The 21,154-nt window shown below is 51.5% G+C and overlaps 7 protein-coding genes across 7 annotated transcripts; 3 read left to right on the top strand and 4 right to left on the bottom strand.

Moving 5' to 3' along the window:
* Positions 1-250: 250 nt before the first annotated feature.
* On the top strand, positions 251-949 carry CTAM01_04829 (uncharacterized protein; the record flags this gene model as incomplete). The annotated part of the gene is made up of 3 exons (XM_060520859.1): positions 251-594; positions 679-748; positions 839-949. 3 exons carry the CDS (start codon positions 251-253, stop codon positions 947-949), a joined length of 525 nt encoding a protein of 174 aa, XP_060384813.1.
* A 176-nt stretch (positions 950-1,125) lies between these two features.
* CTAM01_04828 (uncharacterized protein) lies at positions 1,126-1,257 on the bottom strand (the record flags this gene model as incomplete). Its single annotated transcript, XM_060520858.1, has 1 exon — positions 1,126-1,257. The coding sequence occupies one exon, from the start codon at positions 1,255-1,257 to the stop codon at positions 1,126-1,128; it is 132 nt and encodes a 43-aa protein (XP_060384812.1).
* Positions 1,258-3,193: 1,936 nt separating this feature from the next.
* Positions 3,194-4,129, top strand: CTAM01_04827 (uncharacterized protein; the record flags this gene model as incomplete). The annotated part of the gene is made up of 1 exon (XM_060520857.1): positions 3,194-4,129. The coding sequence occupies one exon, from the start codon at positions 3,194-3,196 to the stop codon at positions 4,127-4,129; it is 936 nt and encodes a 311-aa protein (XP_060384811.1).
* A 723-nt stretch (positions 4,130-4,852) lies between these two features.
* Positions 4,853-5,674, top strand: CTAM01_04826 (uncharacterized protein; the record flags this gene model as incomplete). The annotated part of the gene is made up of 1 exon (XM_060520856.1): positions 4,853-5,674. One exon carries the CDS (start codon positions 4,853-4,855, stop codon positions 5,672-5,674), a length of 822 nt encoding a protein of 273 aa, XP_060384810.1.
* Positions 5,675-7,188: 1,514 nt separating this feature from the next.
* On the bottom strand, positions 7,189-9,329 carry CTAM01_04825 (eukaryotic translation initiation factor eIF2A; the record flags this gene model as incomplete). Its single annotated transcript, XM_060520855.1, has 2 exons — positions 7,189-8,682; positions 8,742-9,329. The coding sequence occupies 2 exons, from the start codon at positions 9,327-9,329 to the stop codon at positions 7,189-7,191; spliced, it is 2,082 nt and encodes a 693-aa protein (XP_060384809.1).
* Positions 9,330-11,834: 2,505 nt separating this feature from the next.
* Positions 11,835-13,374, bottom strand: CTAM01_04824 (uncharacterized protein; the record flags this gene model as incomplete). Its single annotated transcript, XM_060520854.1, has 6 exons — positions 11,835-12,291; positions 12,359-12,834; positions 12,894-12,961; positions 13,019-13,055; positions 13,107-13,126; positions 13,179-13,374. 6 exons carry the CDS (start codon positions 13,372-13,374, stop codon positions 11,835-11,837), a joined length of 1,254 nt encoding a protein of 417 aa, XP_060384808.1.
* A 2,451-nt stretch (positions 13,375-15,825) lies between these two features.
* CTAM01_04823 (uncharacterized protein) lies at positions 15,826-17,106 on the bottom strand (the record flags this gene model as incomplete). Its single annotated transcript, XM_060520853.1, has 1 exon — positions 15,826-17,106. One exon carries the CDS (start codon positions 17,104-17,106, stop codon positions 15,826-15,828), a length of 1,281 nt encoding a protein of 426 aa, XP_060384807.1.
* Between the last annotated feature and the right edge of the window lie 4,048 nt (positions 17,107-21,154).

The following is a 21,154-nucleotide window of genomic DNA, read 5'->3' as shown; positions in this document are numbered from 1 at the left end:
AAAGAGGACAAACACCAATGTCAGTCCTCATCGAATACGCAAGTTTGCTTGAGGTTGGCTTTGTTACCTATGCGGGTTCACACGAGGGCGCGTCTTTTCCTCCTCATCATCAGCTATAACAGATATATGAATAGTTTCCCCAGGAGCAAATGCTTTTTGACTATGAGCTACAGCTCTCGACACCAAATCCCGAATACTTCAAACGCATCGAACTTTACTCCATCATCGATCTTGTCTCCTTCATCCCAAAATGGCTCAAACCGAGACTCTCAGTCTTTTGCAAGATGTCGTTGTCAAGACCCAACAGCAGGCAGTCCTGGAGTCCGACATTCAGGAACTCCACGACCACATTCTCGCCCAGCCAGGAGGAGAGGAAAAGCTTCGGCTTCTGGCCGAAAGCGTCAGCTCGCCTGTTACGGCCATGGCCACTAACGATGCTGGCGCATTCAAATCCAAGATGGGTGCTACAGGCTCTCTGATTAACCTCTGGTTCTATCAGCGTGTAACCGTCAAAGTCAATGTCAACGGGAAGGATAGACAGTTTACCGCAAACCTCGGCGGGTTCTCGCCGGGCTTTCCGGGCGGTGTTCTCTTGTGAGTTGAAAATCACCAGCATCTTTGGACATGATACCTGCCACGAAGCATGATTCACTGACTGTGCGGCGAACGCTTTCCCAGTGGAGACCTCTATTACGATGATATCAATGATGTCGGTGGTGACTATACCGTTCAAGCTGGCTCCATCGGAGTGAGTATTCATCTGCATCTCACAGCTCAAGCTGAACCCTCGCTTCGTCGGGGCATTAGACGTAGCACACTAACAGATGGGATATTGCAGCCATGGTACTCGGTGCAATTCTTCCGGAATGGTTCGCTCAAGATGTCGTTGCAAGCTGGCAACTTGGGATTTTCGACTGGGGTCACTGGCGGTACCGGCTCTTGGGACTAGTACTTACTTCATGTGCTTAGCAAAAGCTTAAAACACTTCCGGCATTTTCAAGCACAGGGTGAACGCTAGTTTTGGTAGGAGAGAATGGGCCTTACAGTTCTTGCAACACTGGGTCCTTCGTGGATGCGTAATTTACTTTGATTCACTGCGTCACTGACATTTGGGAAAGGGAACTCTCAAGCTTCGCAATGACTTCGTCTAGAAAGATTCCAAAGACCTGATCGGTCATAGTTTTGTGTGCCAGCAGCCCGACGCATATTCAGCCCGTGCTGTGCAAATAGAAAGGCAATTTTCTGTGATGTTGACATTGGAGGCGAGTTCAAAGAAGAGATCTGAGCCGGAGAGAGCCTCGAACTGAAGGCCCATGGGTCAGTCCTTTGCTATGAGACTGTCTCGTTGCTTGCGGTGAAGTCTAAAGTCATCCTGTAACATAGGTTTGTTGATGACAACGGCCTCGCCTTGAAGTGCACCAAACTTAGTGCCGCCTATGCAGAAGACTCCATCAGGCGGCCAATATCCTCAAGTATAAGATCACTCCCCTCCGCAGGTAGCGCTACATCGATAGGTGCACCGTCGAGGATCTTGTGCCTCTTGCAGACTTTGACGATCTTGTCCGGCTGTGCATTACTTTCAGCGAGCCGATTTCCGTAGGATTGGAGACGTACACGAGACCGGGCTTCGCCATGCACGGTTAGTGCGAATTGTCACTCGACGCCTGCTTGACCCCAGCCACTATTAACTTGCCTTCAACTGGCCGCGCCATGGTTATCTTGTGGGTTAAAGCCTAGGTGGCCTTGGGTATGCGTACGACTATGTAATTACCCCAGAGCTGAGTGCAATTCAAGCAGCAGCCACCGTGTTGACTAGCATCCCGCTCATCACAAAGTGCACATCGGTAACAGGTGGCTTGATGTCTTTCTGGCCAAGTTCCAAGCATTTTCCGTAGAATAATTGCCGTACGATGACCGGATACCAGAGTTGTGATTTGTAAGTGCTGCTGATTGTCCGCATGCGCTCATCGCTGTAGTTATCCCGGTAATGCACATATTGAGTTTCAAGATGTAAGAGAGCATGTTGTAGAAGTTATAATACAAAATACAGGTATCCAATGGGATGTAGCTAGAGACAAGGCAGCGGCCCTTTAGACTCGGAGTAGAAACAAAGACCACCCTAGAATACAATGCTCAGTTTCTACTAATTAACTCCATGAAGACAACTTCGACCATAATTCCCTTTGTCTTATTAAGATACGGCACAGGATGTGATTGGAAAGCGTATGGTGTCAAAAAAATGGTGCATTCCAATGCCTTCACCTTTTTGATCCCTTCATGACGACTACTGCCTCTCAATTTTTTTGGAACTTGGTTGACACGCCTTTCTCACCAAGTACCGGTAGACTGTTGATAGAACTTATAACAAGGTACGTTTCCAAACCGTCCAGACCCTAAGGCACCTTAGATTTAAGGAAGGCAGGATTCAAGAGCCCCACGAAACCACCGTTCCTTCCCAGAAAGAAGTGAGGTACAAAAAGGCAAAATATAACGGCAAATTTGACATTTTGCTTGTCCACTTCAGGAAGGAAAAGAGAGTCGCGAATCTTATCTCATTTCTTCAATTCACCCACTCGCCTCGACGGCCCTCGCTCCTTAGGCCTTCCTACCATATTTTCCCACGAACCTCACTCTAATATCGTCTTGCGAGCCCGGTCCATTATCAATCCAGGAACTTCCGGCAGTCAATCGTTAATTGAAGTCATCGATGAGTCTACTTTTCACTTGATGTAAGAAAATATCCTATCACACTATCTGGAGGTCGCTCACAGCTAACTTGGCCATCGACAGTTTCCTTAGCTTCTCTGTTATTAGAGACCCTCTCAGCTTCATTCAGACATGCATTGAGCTACTACTCCGGATCGTATTCAGGTATCTTGAGCTATTAAAAATATCACAGCTCCCAATCCCAACTTTCAGTCATGCTAACACGCGGCACACCCAAAGGATGGATGACTTCAACGACGATCGAGGCAATCGCGCGTCTCTGCATGAGCAGCTTGCCTTCTTAGCATTGACGAATGCAATTGATAATTGGAACTCTCAGTGTCCCCATCTCGCTACTCAGCTGATAAACGACAATGATCAACATCTCATAACCGAATGTTATAAGGCTCACTTGATGCCGACAGCGCGTTCCTTCTGGTGGAATGGAGAGAACGCCAATATAGCCACATCTATACTTCTGCCTAAGATGTACCCTCTGCTCGAGAACAATTATTGGAAGCGTGACAGATTGAAGGCTACCGACATTCTCAGAACCTGGCGTCAAGACGCTGCCCGCCTTTTACCGTTTGACGATGTCGACAACGAAGAGCTTGGAAACACAGGTGTTGAAGAGGAGGAAGAGATAGAGGAAGACTCTGTCGAAGAGGACCGAGATGTCCGAAGTCTTTCCCGCTCCCTACAGCAGTGTGGAATGAACGACCAACACGATACAGAAGAAGACACTGAAGACGTCATTTTCGTTGCAGAACGACCCGCGCCAAGCAAGAAGAGAAAGGCGGAGAGTCCATTGAGCCCAGTCATTACACCCAAGAGAGCGAAGCATCATCAATCCGTCGACAAGTCCGTTTACGACGTCGAGAGCTCCGACGACGACATCATTGTGCGCCGCCGACGGCCCCTTGCGAAGTCTGCAGGTCTTCCTAGAGTATGGCCCGCTGGAACGCTCATCACACCTCCTCAAAGCGACGGATCGTCACCCACGGTCTTAGTCGACTCTGATAGCGACGACCAGGAGCCCCTTTCGATAAGTAGACGCCGAGATCGTCTTGTTACCTCGACCGACTCGGACAGCGATGATCAAGAGCCCCTTTCGATGGGAAGACGTCGAGGCCGTCGTCTGTTTGAGCGCAAGGAATCGCCCAAGCCTTCGATGGAGCGTCAGTCGCAACTCGGTCTCTCGCCCATCCGGACCGTCGCGACTATCGAACCAGTCGAAGCGCCCAAGGATAAGCATAACTGTGTTGCGGCCCTCGAGGACCTTTTTGATTCCGTCAACAGATCCCGTGATCAGTTCACGGGAGAGGAGTGGAAGCAGGCGGATCGTCAATTGGAAGAGATGGGGAAGCGGATGAAGAGAATGAGCAAGATGGCCAAGACTAAGAGAATGGATAGAAGTCCTTAGGCTTCAATAGAGAGGACTTGGGATTTTTGGTACAAACCAATTAGGTTAAAGTCCAGTATTTGAGCAAAGTAGCTCGCATTACGTCGTCGGAACAGCCCTATCTGATAGACTCCGGCACCTCAATAAAGAGATAGATAGAAGATGTTTCCAGAAAATGCACGAAGTACACAGCTTGGAGAATGGTGTCAACCCCTATTTCATCAGGACACAGAGATCAAAGTAGACAAATGATGAATGATGAATGATGAATGAATCCACGAAGTTATTTGCAAAGGTGCTTCTGTCTGCGCACACACCAACCACTGTGGGACAATGGCAATTCTCCATGTCATCGGGCAAAGACCGATTCATTGCGAAACCGAGGAACGACGCCAAGCCCTACAGAACCCGAGTCACTGCGCTTAAACAATGTTTCCAACCCATTGTGTGCCACCCTTCGGGAACGTTTCAGCGATCATTTCTGTGGTGGTGCTAAGACCCCGGGTTTGTTTGCGTTTAGCTTCCCCCGCCCGTGATAATTATCAGACGAAGAAGGTTGGACACGTGCGATGCCGAGCTACCTTATCTCACTCTCACTCTCCCATGAGATCCGCGCGTTACCCTTACGGTTACATTGTCCCCCAAGGTAGCCTCAAACCTCCATTTTCTTCTACCACACATAGTAATCTGCGCGGCCAAAAATCTAGGAATATTCCAAACATGGCAGAGTCAATCACCGCAACAATGGCCGCGAGTCGCAAGAGATCAAGGCCCGAGGCAGATACCACCAGTACCACCAGCTGCAAAGCAACACTAGCTTCCATCAACTTCAACGACAGACCACCACACCCCACTACAGTCATCTCACTACCCAAAAACGAAGACGAAGTCGAGACCCTCCTCGAAAAAACAAGCGCCCTCGCCGACGTAGTCTCCCACAACCGCAGCCTAGCCGTCTACACCGCCTTCGCAGCAACACCCAACCCCAAACGCGACCCCGTCGCCATCGCCAAGAGGGAAGCCGACGTGCGCGAGCTCGAAATGCACGACCGCTTCGAGCAAATCGGCTGCCAGCCGCAACCCTGGATGAAGCTCGACGTGCTCAAAGACGTGAAGCCGCTCGACAGGGAGAACAGGAAGACGGCGGCGCGGTACGAGGATATGGCGTCCTGCGTCGACGAGGTGTGTGGCACAACGGGCGCAACGAAAGAGAATGTAGCTTGGATCGTGGAGAATAGGGAGGTTGTGCTGCCTCTTGTGAAGTTTTATCTGAGGATAAAGAGGGCGAGGAGGAATCTTTCGGGCGGGCAGGCGAGTCTTTCGAGTAATGAGCTGGCCGAGTACCAGACAGTACGCAAGATTCGGAGCGTTTTGGGGGTGAGGATGCAGAAGTTCCGGATGGAGAAGGCTTCGGAGAGGAGGTTGAGGGGGTATGATGTTGTGCTGTTGAGGAGGCAGAATGAGATGAATGCTATTTTGAAGGGGCAGCGGGATCGGGATGGGCAGAGTGACGATGGATTTGCTGCTCATGGTGGGGAGGCGAGGACAAAGCGCCAACGTTGCTGAAGCGTAATAGCCAGTATAGTCAAGTGGCACAGAGTCAAGTGAATTGACAATGATGTATTTTCAATTGATGATAGAATCATGTCGACCTCTTAAGTTACTCATCTCTTTCATGCCCAACCTGCTCTGCTCCGCGGAAGATTCAGGCTTCCAGTCAATCCAATTCTTGCAACGCTATGTAACCTGAGTGGACTCGAGCTTCTTTACTCATAAATCCCTTACCCAAGCTTGACCTTCCCATCATGGCGATGGCTTAAGCACCTAATGATGCCCGTAGACGCCGGGTAGTAAATAGTCTCTTGAAAATGATAGAAGCTTCACGAGCAACAACTATGTTCGGATCAATTCCAATTCCGGACGTAAGTGAACCTCCACCTTCTTGCTCTTTATACATGCCAAAACCAAAAAGGAAGGAACGAGGGAGGGGGAACACTGACCTTATAATTTACGCCCCTATTCGGATTCGAACAGCGCGCCCCTCGTTTCCAGCACGGAAGTCATTGGAGTATTTCATTTACTATCGACTCTGCGTCAGAGTCTAACCACCCGGCCAAGTGGCCGGATGGGGTGCTGGTGACAGATTCGACATTGAATGGGTATAAGTAGTACCCTTGGCCTTCACCTTCCAGTATCCCTCATGGAGGCTACTCAAGGAGATGTAGAATCCGGAGCTTCAGCTCTATATTTGCGTTGCGATATCATATGATTCAATATTCTCATTCATCTTGACATCATCCCGTTATTCCGGAAGAGCAAACAAGGGTCGACGATATTCCTCCTTCTCGCGATGTCAACCAAAGACCCCAGTCCGGAATTCCGGCTTAGTCAGGATATATCTCCACAAAACGCCCGGGCTGCCGTGCCGATCAGCCCGGCTCCTCCCCACCCCGCCTGCCCGTCTAGCGCTAGCTTAGCTCGCCCTTATCTTCCGCCTTATGAATACGCGTACCCAAATTGTTCATCGCCAACTTCCCATGCCGGAGCTGATACTCCAAAATGCAATAGAAGAGAGGCAGAAGAGCAGGAGAAACTGGTCAAGAGAAAGACTGCGAGCTGCCTCTTTTCCCATAAGCTACAGTGGTTTCGACCCCCTTGCCCCTGAAGAGCTTCGTTCTAGTATGCCCCGGGTTCCAAGACTTTCCAAGCTTACTTCCCACTCACAAGGTTCGATATCCTCGGATGCTCATCGCAAGCCTAACTTTCACACATTTAGCATGGCCTTCTAAGGTGGTATCTCTTCTCTTCACCCGCTCATTGATGATCAACTCTCACATGGTCTAAGGAAGCGCATTAAATCAATACGAAGTGTTCGCGCCGTGCTTTTTGCATTTTGCATTTTCCATTTTCCTGATTCTCTACACGTAATCCTGACTCTACTCGTCCAAATACTGGGGATCCATGGGACCTGTATCATCTAACCTGTGGGCCCTTGAGTATTCCAGTATCCGTAAGGTGGTCCCTTTTCCTACAGAACTATTTGCATCTTTAGTCTGTCTCGCTAGGCAGTCACGATGACTCTAGTGGCCCTCGCCACCGAGACCATCCAACTCCTTGAGCACAGATGACTTGGTGCCAATCTTCTTCATCTGCGTGTCCTCAAGCTTCTCGCCTCCGGCCAGTCTCATCTCGAGATCCTCGATCGCGCGGACCTTCTTCTGCAAGCTGCGAATCTTCTTCGCGTTCGGGTTTTGCGAGTTATCGGCGCCGGGGCTAGTTACAGTCACCGGTGCGGCCTGTTGAGGCTGCGCGTTAGGCACCTGCGGCGCGCCATTCTGGCCTCGGTGGGTGTTGCTCCTGTTACGATGCTGACCCGCACCGGGGTTGCGAGAGTGGCTGCGGTGTCTGTGGTTACCTCCGGCACCGCCACGGCGCTCAGGGCTGCGACCCTCATGCCCAGAACCCGCGCCAAAGTCACGGGGAGGCGGGGCGAGCGAAGCACCACCGCCGTTCTGGCCCTCTGGGTTGATTTCTCCGTCCTTCTTTCTGTTGTTGCGCTTCTTCTTGTTCTTGAGTGCCGCCTTTGACAAATTTTCATCGTCGTTCGGGTCGGCTCCAGGAACCTTAGGAGCAGCACCAGGCACGGCAAACTCTGCACCAGGCACACCACGGCGGGGACGTCCGAACCCGTTAGGTCCAATGGGCGCAGATCCGTTGTTCATGCTGATGTGGGCCGCGCCGCCCTCGTCTTCTCGCTTGAAATGAAGCGGGGTGGCGAGGCCACGAGCACCGGGAGGGCGGTAAGCTCCCGCGGGCTTGCTGGGCGTCTTTACAGAGCCCAAGTAAGTGGCCGCGGAGGCGTGGGGGGTGGGGACCGGGTTCAGAGGATCTCCGCCGGCAACCTTTTCGACAGCCAAGGGCCTCCAGACAACGTGATAAAGCTCAACCTTGTCCTCGTTGTACATGAGAGGACCGCTAACGTGCCAAAGCTTGATGCCGTTGTCGACACGGAGACGGGGAGAAGTGGTAGCCGTCATGATATAACGGCTGTCCGGACTCCACGTGCAGACGCTAGGGTTGCCACTCTCAATAGTGTGAAGCTTGCGGAAATCCTTCTCGAGATCAATGACATCGATCTGGCCAGCCAGATTTCCGAATCCAGCAACAAGAGCAAAACGTCCCGTGGGGGAGAAGATGATGGTATTGCGAGGTCCCAGGGGGAACGAGTGCTGGGCAACGGCGCGGTGGTTGAAGATGGTAGTCTTCGCGGGCATGTAGCCATAGACGACACCAAACTCCTTGGAGTTCGGGGACCACGTCACATCGTGGATAGGACCCTCCTTGTCCAGGCTGACGCGGGCGTCGAAAGAGCCATTGACACTAAGCAAGTACAGTGTAGTCTCACCGTAGTAACTCTTGTTGGACTTGTCGACATCAGTCTGGGCCAGAACGAGAATGCTGGTTCCCAATTGGTTCCACTTGAGCTGGACCTTGTCGCCCTTGAAGAAGGTCTTTTGAGAAATGGGAGCGTTGAATTGGGGCACGTTGTAGACCTTGACGGCAGCGGGTTGTCCCTGAGAAGTACTTGTTAGCATGTTGAGAAGTTGAATGAACGAACGCAAAGAGTGCTCACCTTGCGTTCAGGAATGAAGACAGCAACGGAGTGGGAACGACCGGGAGCCAGGGCAAAGTCGGCGACGCCCTCGACTCTCAGCTTGTTCCAGACGGTGCCGAGATCGTGGCTTTCGTAGAACTGGACTTCGTTGGTGACTTGGCGGGCACAGAACTTCTCGTCGGCTGTGTACTGAAGGTTCCAGCCTCCCTGCGACTTTTGGACGTACTTGCCCAAGGGCAGTTTGTCGGCTCCAGCAACGCCATCTTCGACAGTACGCCAGACCTTCAGGTTCTTGGTCGCATCTCCGTTCTCATCCTTGGCAGGTCGCTCCCAGGTGACGAGGAAGGTGCCGAGAGGAGAGAAACCGAGCTCAAGGACATTGAGGATGGGGAGGGCAAGAACCTGCTGGCCAGTGGAAGCGTCGACAACGGTAACAACTTCGGGGCTCGCCCAGGCAAAGTAACGGCCACAGGGCGAGTATGCACAACACCGGAGGTTCCCTTCAGGATTGGCGAACCCAGAGAGAGGCTGATAAGATGGCGCAGCATCAAACAGGCCGATGCCCTTCTGGGTGCGGTAGGCAAACTGCAATTGTGAGGACGCCATAACTAGTCAAAGTCACAGTGTGTGTATCAAGAGCAGAGAGTGTCGGGTCGGAAGGTTGACGTTCTTGGGTGGAATTGATGGTTCTTCTTCAGTGGGCTCAGAGATCAGAGGCGGTCGTCGAGGTCGAAGTCGTCGAGGTAGACGGACAAAGGCAGATGGCGATAGCTCGAGAGCTTTGATTGTGTTGCTTTGCGATGGACGGAAACCGTGGATTGACCGGGGGGGCGGGTATTCCGGCGACGTCTTGTTTTTCTTTGCAGCAAAGGAAGCTTTGTTGATCTGCAAATTCGCAATCGGTGGCAGGGTGTTTGTGTTGATGTTCTAACGTCGGATATGGATACTAGAGTATACCACAGAGCTGGCGTCGGATGTTGGCTTTGAAGCTGGTCGACGAATGACGTGTGAATCGATGGTCGATGGCTGACGGGGCAGTCGTGATTCAGAGCGGCGTCGGAATCGAGATGCAAACACACGTGCAGTGACAACGAGGACGGAGAGGCAGACGACAGCAAGGGCGACTGGCTGGAGCTTGAGCCGTGAGGCTATAGGGACCCGAGGAAGAAAAATAGGGAAGAACGTGAGGAAGAGGGGAGAAAGGGAATGGGAGGAGGCACCCTGAGGGGGGAAGATTGGCGTGCAACGGTGCGTGTTGTTGTGTGGGCTGGAGGAGAGGAAAGGAAAGGGAAAGGAAGGGGAGAGAATGCTAAAGTGGGATTTTGTGAATATTTTTTTCTGCTTTGCCAGTTGCGCCCCCTGGTCCCGTCGCCTGCGCGGGTTCGCCTTGGCTCTGGCTGGCACACCCTGGCCACTTTTTTTCTTTTCTTTCCTTTTTGTCGGCCTGAGCTCACTTCACGCCTCACCATGGCTTCAGGGCACCTCATTTTGGGGGCCTTGGGGAAGTACTTCAGAGCTGGCACGCTGTATCCGTACGATTAATGGACGGGAGGGCACCCAAGCACTCCCGGTCCTCAGTCATGTTAGGCTACGACGGTCAGACGGCCCACTCAGAGATAGAAGTACCTTACTACGTACACAGCAAGGTAACGGGTACGTATCTTGCCTGAATAAGGCGTCTTATGTAATACTGCCAGCGCACCTCTCAAATCCCACAAAGTTTCAAAAAGGATCAATCCGTTTGCTGTTTGTTGTGGAACACCAATATGAAAGGAGGTAGGATAAGCACGATGCTTTAATCGTGAGCGGTCATTCAATGCCCATTTCTCTATTGCTTAAAGTATTGAGTGAGTATGAAAGCCTCTACGATAAGATAAGGTAGGCAATACAGTTGGCTACCTAGGTACCTAGTCTGCAGCAGTTGAGTAGCCTGAGCGACAAGGTGCAGCTTGGAAGCAAAGCCACACACACACACACACACACTCCCACACTCCCAATGCGGGCCGCAGCCGGACAGGGCAGCGCAGCGCGTGGTGCCGTCCCCAAACCCCATGAATCCCGGGCCCAGCCGTGGCTGGTGGACTCTCACACTCTCATCGCGAAAAGCTGGAGGCGAGGTTTGCTTTCCTCCGCGTGGGCTTCTAATTACCTAAGACCTTTACCTTTACCTACCTAGGTATGAGTGGAGGACATGTGGCCAATCACATGTTTTCCATCTGCTTACGGCGCCGGCACAACAGAGACGGGCGTCCCTTCCACTGCTCCCCAGACAATGGCTTGATTGGCACTGGCAGGAATGGTCCAGTAGACTTGCAGGTGAGACTGAGACCTCCAAATGCTGCGCCGTTGCCGTATCAATTCTGCATCTCCAGGAAGGCGTGTCTTACTCATCGCTCCGTGACTTTGTCTATTGGCTGGCTGTGTGTTTTCTTGTCCCACATCTGACCATTTCCAATTCCAGCAAACAACAATTCCCTTCCAGTGTCCAATGACCTGAACAACAAACCTTCGTCTGACCAGTCTTCCATCTACCGTCTCTTCAACTTGCGGGCCTCGGGTTCTGTCTCAATAGAACATCTCTAATCACAGGGTTCCGTGCTCGAGCCAGGCAAGTGGGTGACAAAATCGATATCCTGCTATTCATCTTCCTGTGTACCCCTTTCACTACTCATATCATAATTATTACTTCTCTGTATCAAAGTCCTTCTTATGTATATACGTAGAGAAATATACTCTAATTGATAGAAGATTTAGAGTATCATATTGTTCAGATCTCCAAGAGAATCGTAGGACTGGAGAAGTCGAAACGTCCCATACCGAACGGCAGAAAGACTAGTACTTAGTTTACCAAAAGTCGTTGGCAACACTCCTAAACATTCAAACACACTTCTCGCAGCGCGCTGGACTTCAAGAGGCTGATCAAGACAGCCAGAATCGTAACTCTTATTGGGCTTCGGCATGGCCCATGGCTTTGTTTCTCGGAATTCCCAGATTAGCGAGATGCTCCTTCAGGCCCGCCGCCGAGCCGATTTGCACGATCCGTTCTGACGACTTGACGTCGTATAAGTCTAACTTCTTTGTCACCGCATCGGCGCGGATGGGAGGTTTTCGTCAAGACGGGCCTTCGATTTTGAAAGGACTGCTGCGTCGAATGACAGGTAGAGGGTTCAGCAGGCCGTCGTTGCGGTTGCTCGCCCTCGTCGTTACCAACTCTCCCGGATGAGGCTCGCTTCGCGGCATCGAAATCACGGCCAGTTCAATATCATAGTCTGACTGCTGCGGCTCATCTCTTTCTGTGCCGGGAGTACTTCCAGGGGTCGACGCAAGCCTCGCATTCGAATCTGCTGTGGTGTTTTGCAGCCCGATCCTGTTCCCAGCCGCTAGCCTGGATCGGCGATTCATGCCCCAAGATGACAGGGAGTCTAGACAATCTTTCGATGCCTTCCTCCACCAAGAGAGTCCTGCCGTGGAAGAATTAGACGATACTCTTGTCGCGCTGCGCCGCTCGAGCAGGTGGTTGATTGAGGGAAAGCAAGCGCAAACTATGCCAATGGCGAGCTCTCCAGTCCTGGCAGAATCCCTGTCAGCTAGGAGTGTTACCTTGGACACAACTCCTTCAAAAGGCAAAGACTCACACAGTCCAGTCAAGAGGGATGAAATCCACAGTTGGGTCTTTGGTGTCCGCAAACTTGATGGTGAGGTATACCCGATACACCGTCACCGCAAATGCTACACCACCCGCGCCTAGAAGTGCCACCACCTTCACCTTTCTGGCAAGTGACACCCGCAGAGCCCAGGTCAAAGGTATGGGAACAACGAGAATCACCAGATCTGACACGATCGAGATGGAGCCGTCGTACAAGAAAAGCTTGGTCTGGTCGATGCACTTGAAGTTGACAACGTTCGTGTCCCAAAATGCCTGGACTGGGATGCAAACGAGAGTCTTTGCGACTTGTGCCGGTATATAGCACAGAAGAAAGAATGCCAAAAGAGCGTGAAGCGTCCGAGCTACGTTCCTGTCGACGGAGAAAACGCGAACGGTGAGAAGAAGAAGAGCTGTTTTGGTGAAAAAGGCTGCCGGCGAATACAGGAGGGAGCTGATGTACAGCCACTGGAGATTCTGCTCTTAGTACAGGAATCGTCGCCGTCGTATTCCATGAATTACTCTACCTTCTGGAGCTCGGTGAAGTTGCCAGCAGTGATTTCCCAAATGTGGAATCCTTCGCCGAAATGGAGCTCTGTTCATCTCGTCAGCGAATGCTCGTCGTGCTCCAGAACACGCGCGCTGTTCTTACTGATTAAGACGGTCGAGTTCAATAGCACGGTGAAGATCTAAACCAGTCAACATCCGCAAGGCATTTGCCTCAGACATCGTGAGCTCACCCATCCAACTAGACAACTCCCTGTCTCACATATCAGCCTGAGTCAAACTAGGTACTTCAGGTCAACACCTACAATCTTCCAGTCGAAACTTTCCATTCACTGACAGCTTGACGTAGACCCTCAACGCGAAGAAAACCACTACCACAATCTGAATGAGAATCATGTACACCATGTGGAGCATATGTCCAGCGTCACGCGGATTGTCAAAATTGGGCGTCTCCCCGGGCGGTGGTGGCGCCGCTCCGATCGAGCCTGTGTTGGTGCTCATCACTGCTCGCTCCGGCCCATGACGGAACGTTTTGTGTGCATATCGATGCGTCGATTGGCGGCGACGGGTCCAGGAAGCTCAAGCAGCAGAATTCTTCACCGCGGGAGCAGATTTTTCCAAGACGAGAACGAAAGACGGTGGCATCCCACGCAAACAAGACCGAGGGCCCCTGTGTGTATATAGAGAGATCAGAGGAGGTCGCCTTCCCCTGGCAAACACGTGCCGCAGGGGAGGGAGGCTCGGAGAGGGGGGTATGTGCTCTTTGACATGACATCTCAGCATTGAGTTTCGAAATACTGACGATAGCACAGGAAAGGGACGGGGTACCATCTCCGCGATGAACGCGAGTAAGCCAACGCGGCCCAGAACTCGTTCGGCTCGGGCGGAGGGACTCTCCGGCCAGAAGTTCTAGACGCAGTTTGGAAACGACTCCCAGAGGGAGGGGAGGTAGAGAACTCTCTTTCAACACCGAGTGGATTGACCAATCCTTATCCTCTGCGGAGAGGTCTCGTCTCATGCTTGAGACCCATGAATGGCCCGTCGACCCCAACCTTTAGAGGTTCTGGAACAGAGGTAAACTTTATCTACGGACGGACCCTCTCTCGGTCGGGAACACCGTCGTCAAACGTCTTTTTCGCAATGTTGGACCATTTAGCTGCGTGGACAGGCAACAACATATCATGCTGGCTGACAGGTGAACCTAGGTTGAGCCATGCACAGTGAGATGGACTCGCCCGCCTTGATCTGGCATCTTGCGCGTTTTTTCGAGTTGGGATATCTTTCGACCGGACGACGTCTCAGGGCGCGATGCATCGTAGATAGAGCCCGGCAGTCTGGGTCGAAACCGTGCCAAGACAAACCGCTCGAGATTTACAGCGACAGCTGCCGTTGAGCAGCTGCATGGCATCTACATGTTTTGGGATAAGCTAGCGAGGACTCTGATCAGATAATCAGGAGCCGTGCTAAGAATTTGTCGAAGAAGCTACGAAGCGTTCGTCATCATGAAGCCAGCCACCTTCAAGTTGTGAGATCGTGTAACTCTCGCCATACTCTGGTACCGCCAGCCACAAACTCTCTCCACTAGGAGCAAATGATGGAAATGAAGCTTTTCTTATACCTCTTCCGGCCAAACTGCAGTGTGTCAGTCGTCACTAGGTACTCGAAAGGTTGGCGTAACAGCAGAGGGTGCCTGGTAGGTTTCCTCTGCGTGGGGTGGCAGAAGCTTTCCGCTATATACGTCCGATCTGGAACTGTAGACGACGAGGCCGGAATCGCTCCCCAAGAATTGGCTTCTAGGGCAGCCGTCGAACTCCGAATCAGCACATTGTGGCTGCGTGGCATCACCTAAGCATCCGGCCGACAGCTTCACGCCGGCCCACTCTCGACTGCTTTCCGGTGTGAGAGTCCATAACACCAACTCGTGGAAAGCGCTGAGTTTGGGCAGATAAGCTCGTGGGGATGGGCGTGGCACGTGTCGAGTAGCGGGGAGGTAGGGTGCGGAGGAAGGGGTCTTGTAGGTCGAAAGCTTCTCGGCCATGATGTCTTGAAGACCAGGAGCTCTCTGGATAGAGCTAGGAACATTCATGTTAAGATGACATACATGGGCTGACAGAGGTATGAAGGGCTGAGAGTCATGTCCTCTATCCTTTCTCGTTGGGCTTTTCAAGTTGCTGGTATGATGCTAGCCCAACTTCCTACTGGGATAACAGACATTGGGCAGCAGCTGCGAAGAGGACTTTGGAGAAAGTGCCCGTCGCCGCCGTCTGTACGCCCGCGGCTCCGTATCTCATGTCATGAATCCTCTACAACGAGGTGTCTCTATGAGTCAGGAGCCTTAAACGGCTCTAGGCTAAGGTAATGCGATAGAGGAATTTGACTTCCTCTCCCTTCACCTCATCAAATGATCGCACCGTACACGTGCCCCGTGGATAGATCAAAGCGTGGCCTAGCTTCTGCGCATATGGTAAGGTAGCTAGCTATGAACACGCATCATGAAGGTTTGCCGGAGCCGGCTCCGCTTGGAGCGGAGTCTCCTCTACCGTATTTCACGATAAGAAAGTCTGTCAACGAGGGGGTTATTGAGGTGTGGGACTTGACTCGCTAGAAGCTTGATTTACTTTTCGTCTCTTCTTGTAGGGGTTCTGTGACGTCGAGAATGTGACGACGATAGGACTTGACTCATTGCCAGCTTGCTGAGTGATTTTGATGATGGTTTTCTTGTGGCAGTCGAGGGATCTCTGGCGGCAGCTTCCCATTGACCTTCCAAGTGAGACATTACTCAGATATTCAAAACCTACTTCCTCGCAGTCTTGGTGTAGAAGAGCTACATGGCGAACATCAGATTCGATTTGATACAGCATGTAAGCTCTCGAGATCTTGCTTAAAATTGGTATCATTTCGGAGCGAGTGCCTAGTCACGGGGAACATTCTCAAGAATCGTGAGGACAGCCCCTATCTGCCAGACCACTGCTCCCTCCACCCGCCCTTCTCAAACAACCACAGCGCCTCCGTCGCATACGCCCGACTCCCCCTATGACCACCATCCACAATCGCCGCCTCGGACAAGCTCTCCAGCACGCGTCCCTCCTGCACACTGCTCCAGATGCCGCGTCCCAAGCTATCCTCCTCGCCGTTTCCCCACTCGCCTTTACCCAGCCTATACAGAATCCGCCCCAGCGTCTGGAACGCGACGCACCTCTGCGCTGGCACGGCGCTACGCGCATAAATAGCCAACTCCTCGATCGTGTACCCCGCCGCCTCAGGCGCCTGGCCGTGGTGGTGCAGCCCATTTGACGTGGGTATCGACCTGCTCAGGCGAGGGGGGATCAGCCCGCCCTTGAAGTCGAAGCGGAGGGCGGCGATGGGGAGGGAGGACTGGCCCGGGTAGTAGGGGGATTCGCGGTCGGCGGGGGAATCGGCCGTCGGGATGGGCGCCATCCAGGCGAGCTTGCTCGGGTCGGCGGGGAGGTTGGGGAAGAATTTCTCGTGGAGGGTCTGGAGGAAGTCGGGGTGCGAGGGGTCGAGGTCGGGAAGGGCGGGCGCCTGGGGGAAGTGCGTCTTGTCGGGCTGGTCGTTGAGGGGGAAGAGGTCTGCTGGAGGGGCGGCGGGGGCCTTGTCTTCGTGTGTGTGCGAGGGCTTTGGCGGTGCCTTTGATGTTGGCTCGTCTTCTTCGTCTGCGAATGAGACGGATTTCGGAGCCGTAGCGGGCTTTGGTGCTGGCTTGGGTTTCGGCGGCGCAGAGGTGTCCTCGATCTTGATCTCTGGTGTCGGGGCCGGCGGCTCCCTCTTGGTTTCGTCCGCGGGCGGATCGAAGGGATTCGGGCCATGCTGCTCGTCTATATTGGCCCTACCGAGGAGGCGCTGGATAAGGGACGGGTCGAGAGAGTTTAGCAGTTCCTGCCTCTCCTGTGCAATGTCCTCTGGGCTCATATCCTCCAGCTTCTGCCTATTTTCGCGGTCGATTCTCCGTCGCTCGGCGGCCTCGAAAGACTTTTGTGAGTCTGCGGCGACATCTTCGCTGGACTTGGGCTGGATCGAGGAGGTCGCGGCCGCGGCCTGAGCACCTGTCGTGGGCTTGCCTTGCCGTTGCTGCTTGAAAGCCGAGACGCGGGCTGCGCGCTTCTTGTGTGCGGGGAAGCCTGTCGGGGCGGCGTCGATGTCGTCAAAGACAACGGGTTTCGCAGGTGCCGTCTCCTTTTCGACAATATCTCCGACTAGCATCATCGGCTCCATAATTGCGTTGTGGGGGTTGGAAAGAAGGACTTGGAAGAGAGCAAGATCGTGAGAATGTTGGCGGTTCGGCGGGAGCAGTTGGTGGGTGGGTTTACCAATTATTTTTTTCCCTTTGGTCGCAGTCCAGAGTGACGTACCTTTTCTTCTTATCGGGCTGTAGCTCTGCCTTATCAGATTGCACGCCCCCCAGGTCAGTGCCCCCTGGTCAGAGGCTCCATGCCTTTTTCGGAACTGCCCGTGCGGCACCCCGAACACAAGCTCATTTTCAGATGGGAGTACGACGGGGAACCAGGGTCACCGCGCCAAGGGGTCAGATGCGTTTGGGGGTCGAAAATTGCCGCATATCGACATTTCGGGCTCTCTGTGAGCGCGTGCAACTCCGGTCGCGAATGGCATAGGTTCAGTTCGGAATCAATAATCACTCCAGCTGTCCCGACTAAGGGAGGAAGTGCAACGGTGAGGGCGGCTGGCTGCAGGCCACGCTACCAGAGATGGAGGCTCATGGGAGGGGGGGAGACGACTCGTCCTAAATCCCGAGAATGCGCCGTTTTAGAGTTGTGGCTGACAAGCGGGACTGAGCCACATCAAGTTTTGCATTAGCGTCGATCGTCCGCAAAATTCCAGAAAACTTTGGATGGGCGGAGAGGCGGACTGGCGGGCGACCATGCCAGGGGGTGCAGTGCAGTATGTATGTACGGATACGCTGTATACCACAGCATTCTGTTTCCGTTTGATTGGCACAGTGCCGCTTCTTGGTGGGATAGATGAAACTCGTTGGATTTGTTTGAGAGTTCATTTGGAAGATGCATGGTCAATTGTGCACAGCGACAAATGCGTACATTTGCAAGTATACCTATCCGTACATTTATTTCCTTGTCGGTGTTGCCATGTCTCTCTTGACGAGAGACTGTTGCATGCAATTAGGTTAGAGCTTCCGAGAGGAATTTCGGCTGGAAAATTCGCGCACTACACTTTTTTTTAACTCCCTGTTTTCTTCCTTTTCTCCGCCAACCATGCCGCTTAGAATACAAACAATTGTCGTTTATGTCTCGCTGATGGGAAGGAATGTTCGGGTGACAAAAGGAAGGATTATGCACGTTCTTTCGAGCTTGTGGCGTGTTGCAGAATCTGCAACATGTCTTTCATGTCCGTAGCGCACCACCTAGCAGCATCTGTGTGTTGCCCCGAAAAAAGGGTTCTGGCTGTAATGAAAGGCTTGTTCTACGAAATGCACGTCGACAATAAAGAGGAAATAGAAAGGCTACGAAATCAGCTATCAATATGTCTTGTTACACCCATACCTGAAAATAGTCAATGAGGCTCATGGGCCTGTAGTCAGTCCCTCCTCCATGATCAGCGAGACATGCAGAAGGGGGGATCGAAATAGTACAGACTACAGAGGATGCCCTGCGCCGTTGTTCGTTCCCCTGAACAGTGGGGGGAAAGCCTGGAGGAGATCTGGCTAGACTATGAGGTGAGGTATACACTATTTAACTCCATCGTTTTGCATTACTAGAGGATTACCGCAGTATATATAGACGCTACCCTGCCCTCGAATTCCGCACTATTTAACCTTAACCCTTTTCTTACTTATCTTTTCCTCTATTTTACCCTCTCCTTTATTAAGGAATTACTAAAATTATAATTTCAATAGCTTATTAATAAGTTAATATTATTATTTAAAAATAAATAACCTACGCTTATATATAAGTATTAAAAGTCTTATTATTATAAAAATAGTAATAAATATATTAAAGTATTTAAAAAAGTTTTTTAATAAATTTCTAATACTATTTAAAATTATAATTCTTAAATTATAAAAAAAAGCTAAAGTATTATATTAATACGGCCCTATTTATTTTATTAATATTAATAATAATCTTCTTAATATAAAATATATTATTAATACTCTATAACTACGTTATTATATTTTATAAATCGTACTTAATATTAATAAAAATTTTAATATTATTTCTTAGTTCGTTTTTTAATTTCTTTATTAAAGCCGTTATTATAAAGTTAGTTTAGTTATTAGTATTTTAATAAGTATTTTAACTTAACTTAGAAGCTCTTATAGCCTTTAAAGAGAGGTTTTTAAAAGACTTATAATTAAACTTTTTATTTATTACGAACGAAGCTATTATAATTAAAACTATAATATTACGAACCTTAATAATAAGTAGTTAATAATATAGTTATTTTTTTTTTATAACGAGTTTAAAAAAGTATCTTAATTTAAGTACTAAGTAAGTACTATACTATTTTATTAAAACTATATTTTTATATTTATAACTTAGAAAGAATTAACTTTTTTTAATAATAAGGTACTTAGAGGTGAGGTATACCCCGGCTATTATCTCTCCGTTTCGCAGCCCCACCCCCTGGCTACTTTCCAAGTTCCCTCTTGGCTCCTGCCCTCCAAACTCATTAGGTAAGCATGGTAAGGTACCTTCATTACTCCAAATATTATGTGCTGCGTACGGATACCTCTGCGTCGGGCTCAGCGGGGTGGGTGTGCTGGGTGGTTTGCACAAAGATCCTTGCGCCGGCCGCGGTTATCTGGGACGCTAGGGCGGAAATGGAAGCCGGACGTGGTTCAACGTCAGACGCGCAGGATCCACCTCTACCCACATTTGAACGTTGCACCGCTCCTCAGATTGGCGGGAACAAAAGGAAAAAAGGCTGTTAAGACAACAAGAGGTGGCACATCTTTGTACTCGGTACCTGCGCCCGGACCCGTGTTTCTCTTTTTTGGCGACATCTCTTAGCTCCGAAAAAAAGCTGCAACCACCTACACCTTGCACCTGCCTGCACCACACAACGCGGTCCCCCCCCCCTTTCCTGTTCGCTTGCCGATGGCCGCCCATGGGAGAAATTCCACGACCCCTTCTTTCCTTCCTTTCCCCACGGCTCGGCTCCTGCTCCCCTCCTTGCGCGGCTGCACGCACTGGACTGGATGAGGTACCATCGACCACCTGCACCCCCTCGCATCCCCGTAGCGCCGCGCTGCCTCCATGTCTTCCCAATTCATGTTACTGCATCCAAAAGGTGTACCGTACGGATACAAACACACACGCCGCATGAGGTGCCGCACTACACAATTGTAGTACCTTATTGCTGGAGACAACCTACAACACTAGGTAGATTGTGCCTGCCGCGGCAAGACTTCCCTTCCCATCCCCCATCCCGTCTCATCGGCCGTGACGGTTCTTGCTGGCTGTTGATAGCGGGTTGACTTCCAGGTTCGCCCTTTCCCCAAAGTTACCTGAGCTGAAGGCTCCGACTTCCTCGCATCGGGTTGGCCGCTCGCCCTGCTTTTTGCCCTGCGTGATCTGGTTCCGGGCGGCGTACCTTCCTCTTGTACCCTGGTCTGCCATAGTGGTGTTTATTTTCCCTTGTCGGCTGCTGGCGAGACATGCCCGTGGTCGAACATCCCGTCCTTGGCCTTGGCTGAGGAAGAGGAGACACCATCGTTAAGCGGAGAAAGCCCCAAAAAGCCGCCGACGTGTGTTGTTGCTCTCGCTCTCTCATGGTGCTTGCCTGTCTGGTGATGGGTAAATGATGGGGGTGGGCGTGCTCCCATTCCCATCCACCCCGTCCCGTCCATTGTCAGTCAGCCTGTCTCTCATATTACCTTACCTGAGGTTCCTTGCCATACCATCCCGTCATCCCGTTCGTCCATCTTTTCTTTCTGCGCCTGGCCCACGTTGGAGGTTTACACATCTCTCTGCATCTCTGGTCCGGCTGTCTCGACCTTTCGTACTTTCCTCCCTAGGCGGCCCGTTCTCGAAGCGCCATCGCTTCTTGTCATCTTGGTGTTTTCCCCCCTTCCCTTCCCTTTCCTGCCTCCCCACTCCCATTACTTGCTGAGGTGAGGTGCAGCCGAAGGCATCCCATCGCTCACGCCCCCCCTTTGGCTCTCGCTCAGGACGGTAGTCCACTCTTTCCATGTTGTTGCCATTCCCATTTCCCTTCTCCCGCTCCCATTCCCATCATTCCCAGTTGTTCTCTTCCTAATGCCTTTTCCCTCTTTTAACCTTGGCTTGAC

The sequence above is a fragment of the Colletotrichum tamarilloi genome, assembly GCF_030869305.1.
Source record: "Colletotrichum tamarilloi strain Tom-12 chromosome Unknown Scaffold_11.1, whole genome shotgun sequence".
Classification (NCBI taxonomy): domain Eukaryota; kingdom Fungi; phylum Ascomycota; class Sordariomycetes; order Glomerellales; family Glomerellaceae; genus Colletotrichum; species Colletotrichum tamarilloi.
Note: the sequence above shows the minus strand (reverse complement) of the source record. Positions and strands in the feature narration are given on the sequence as shown.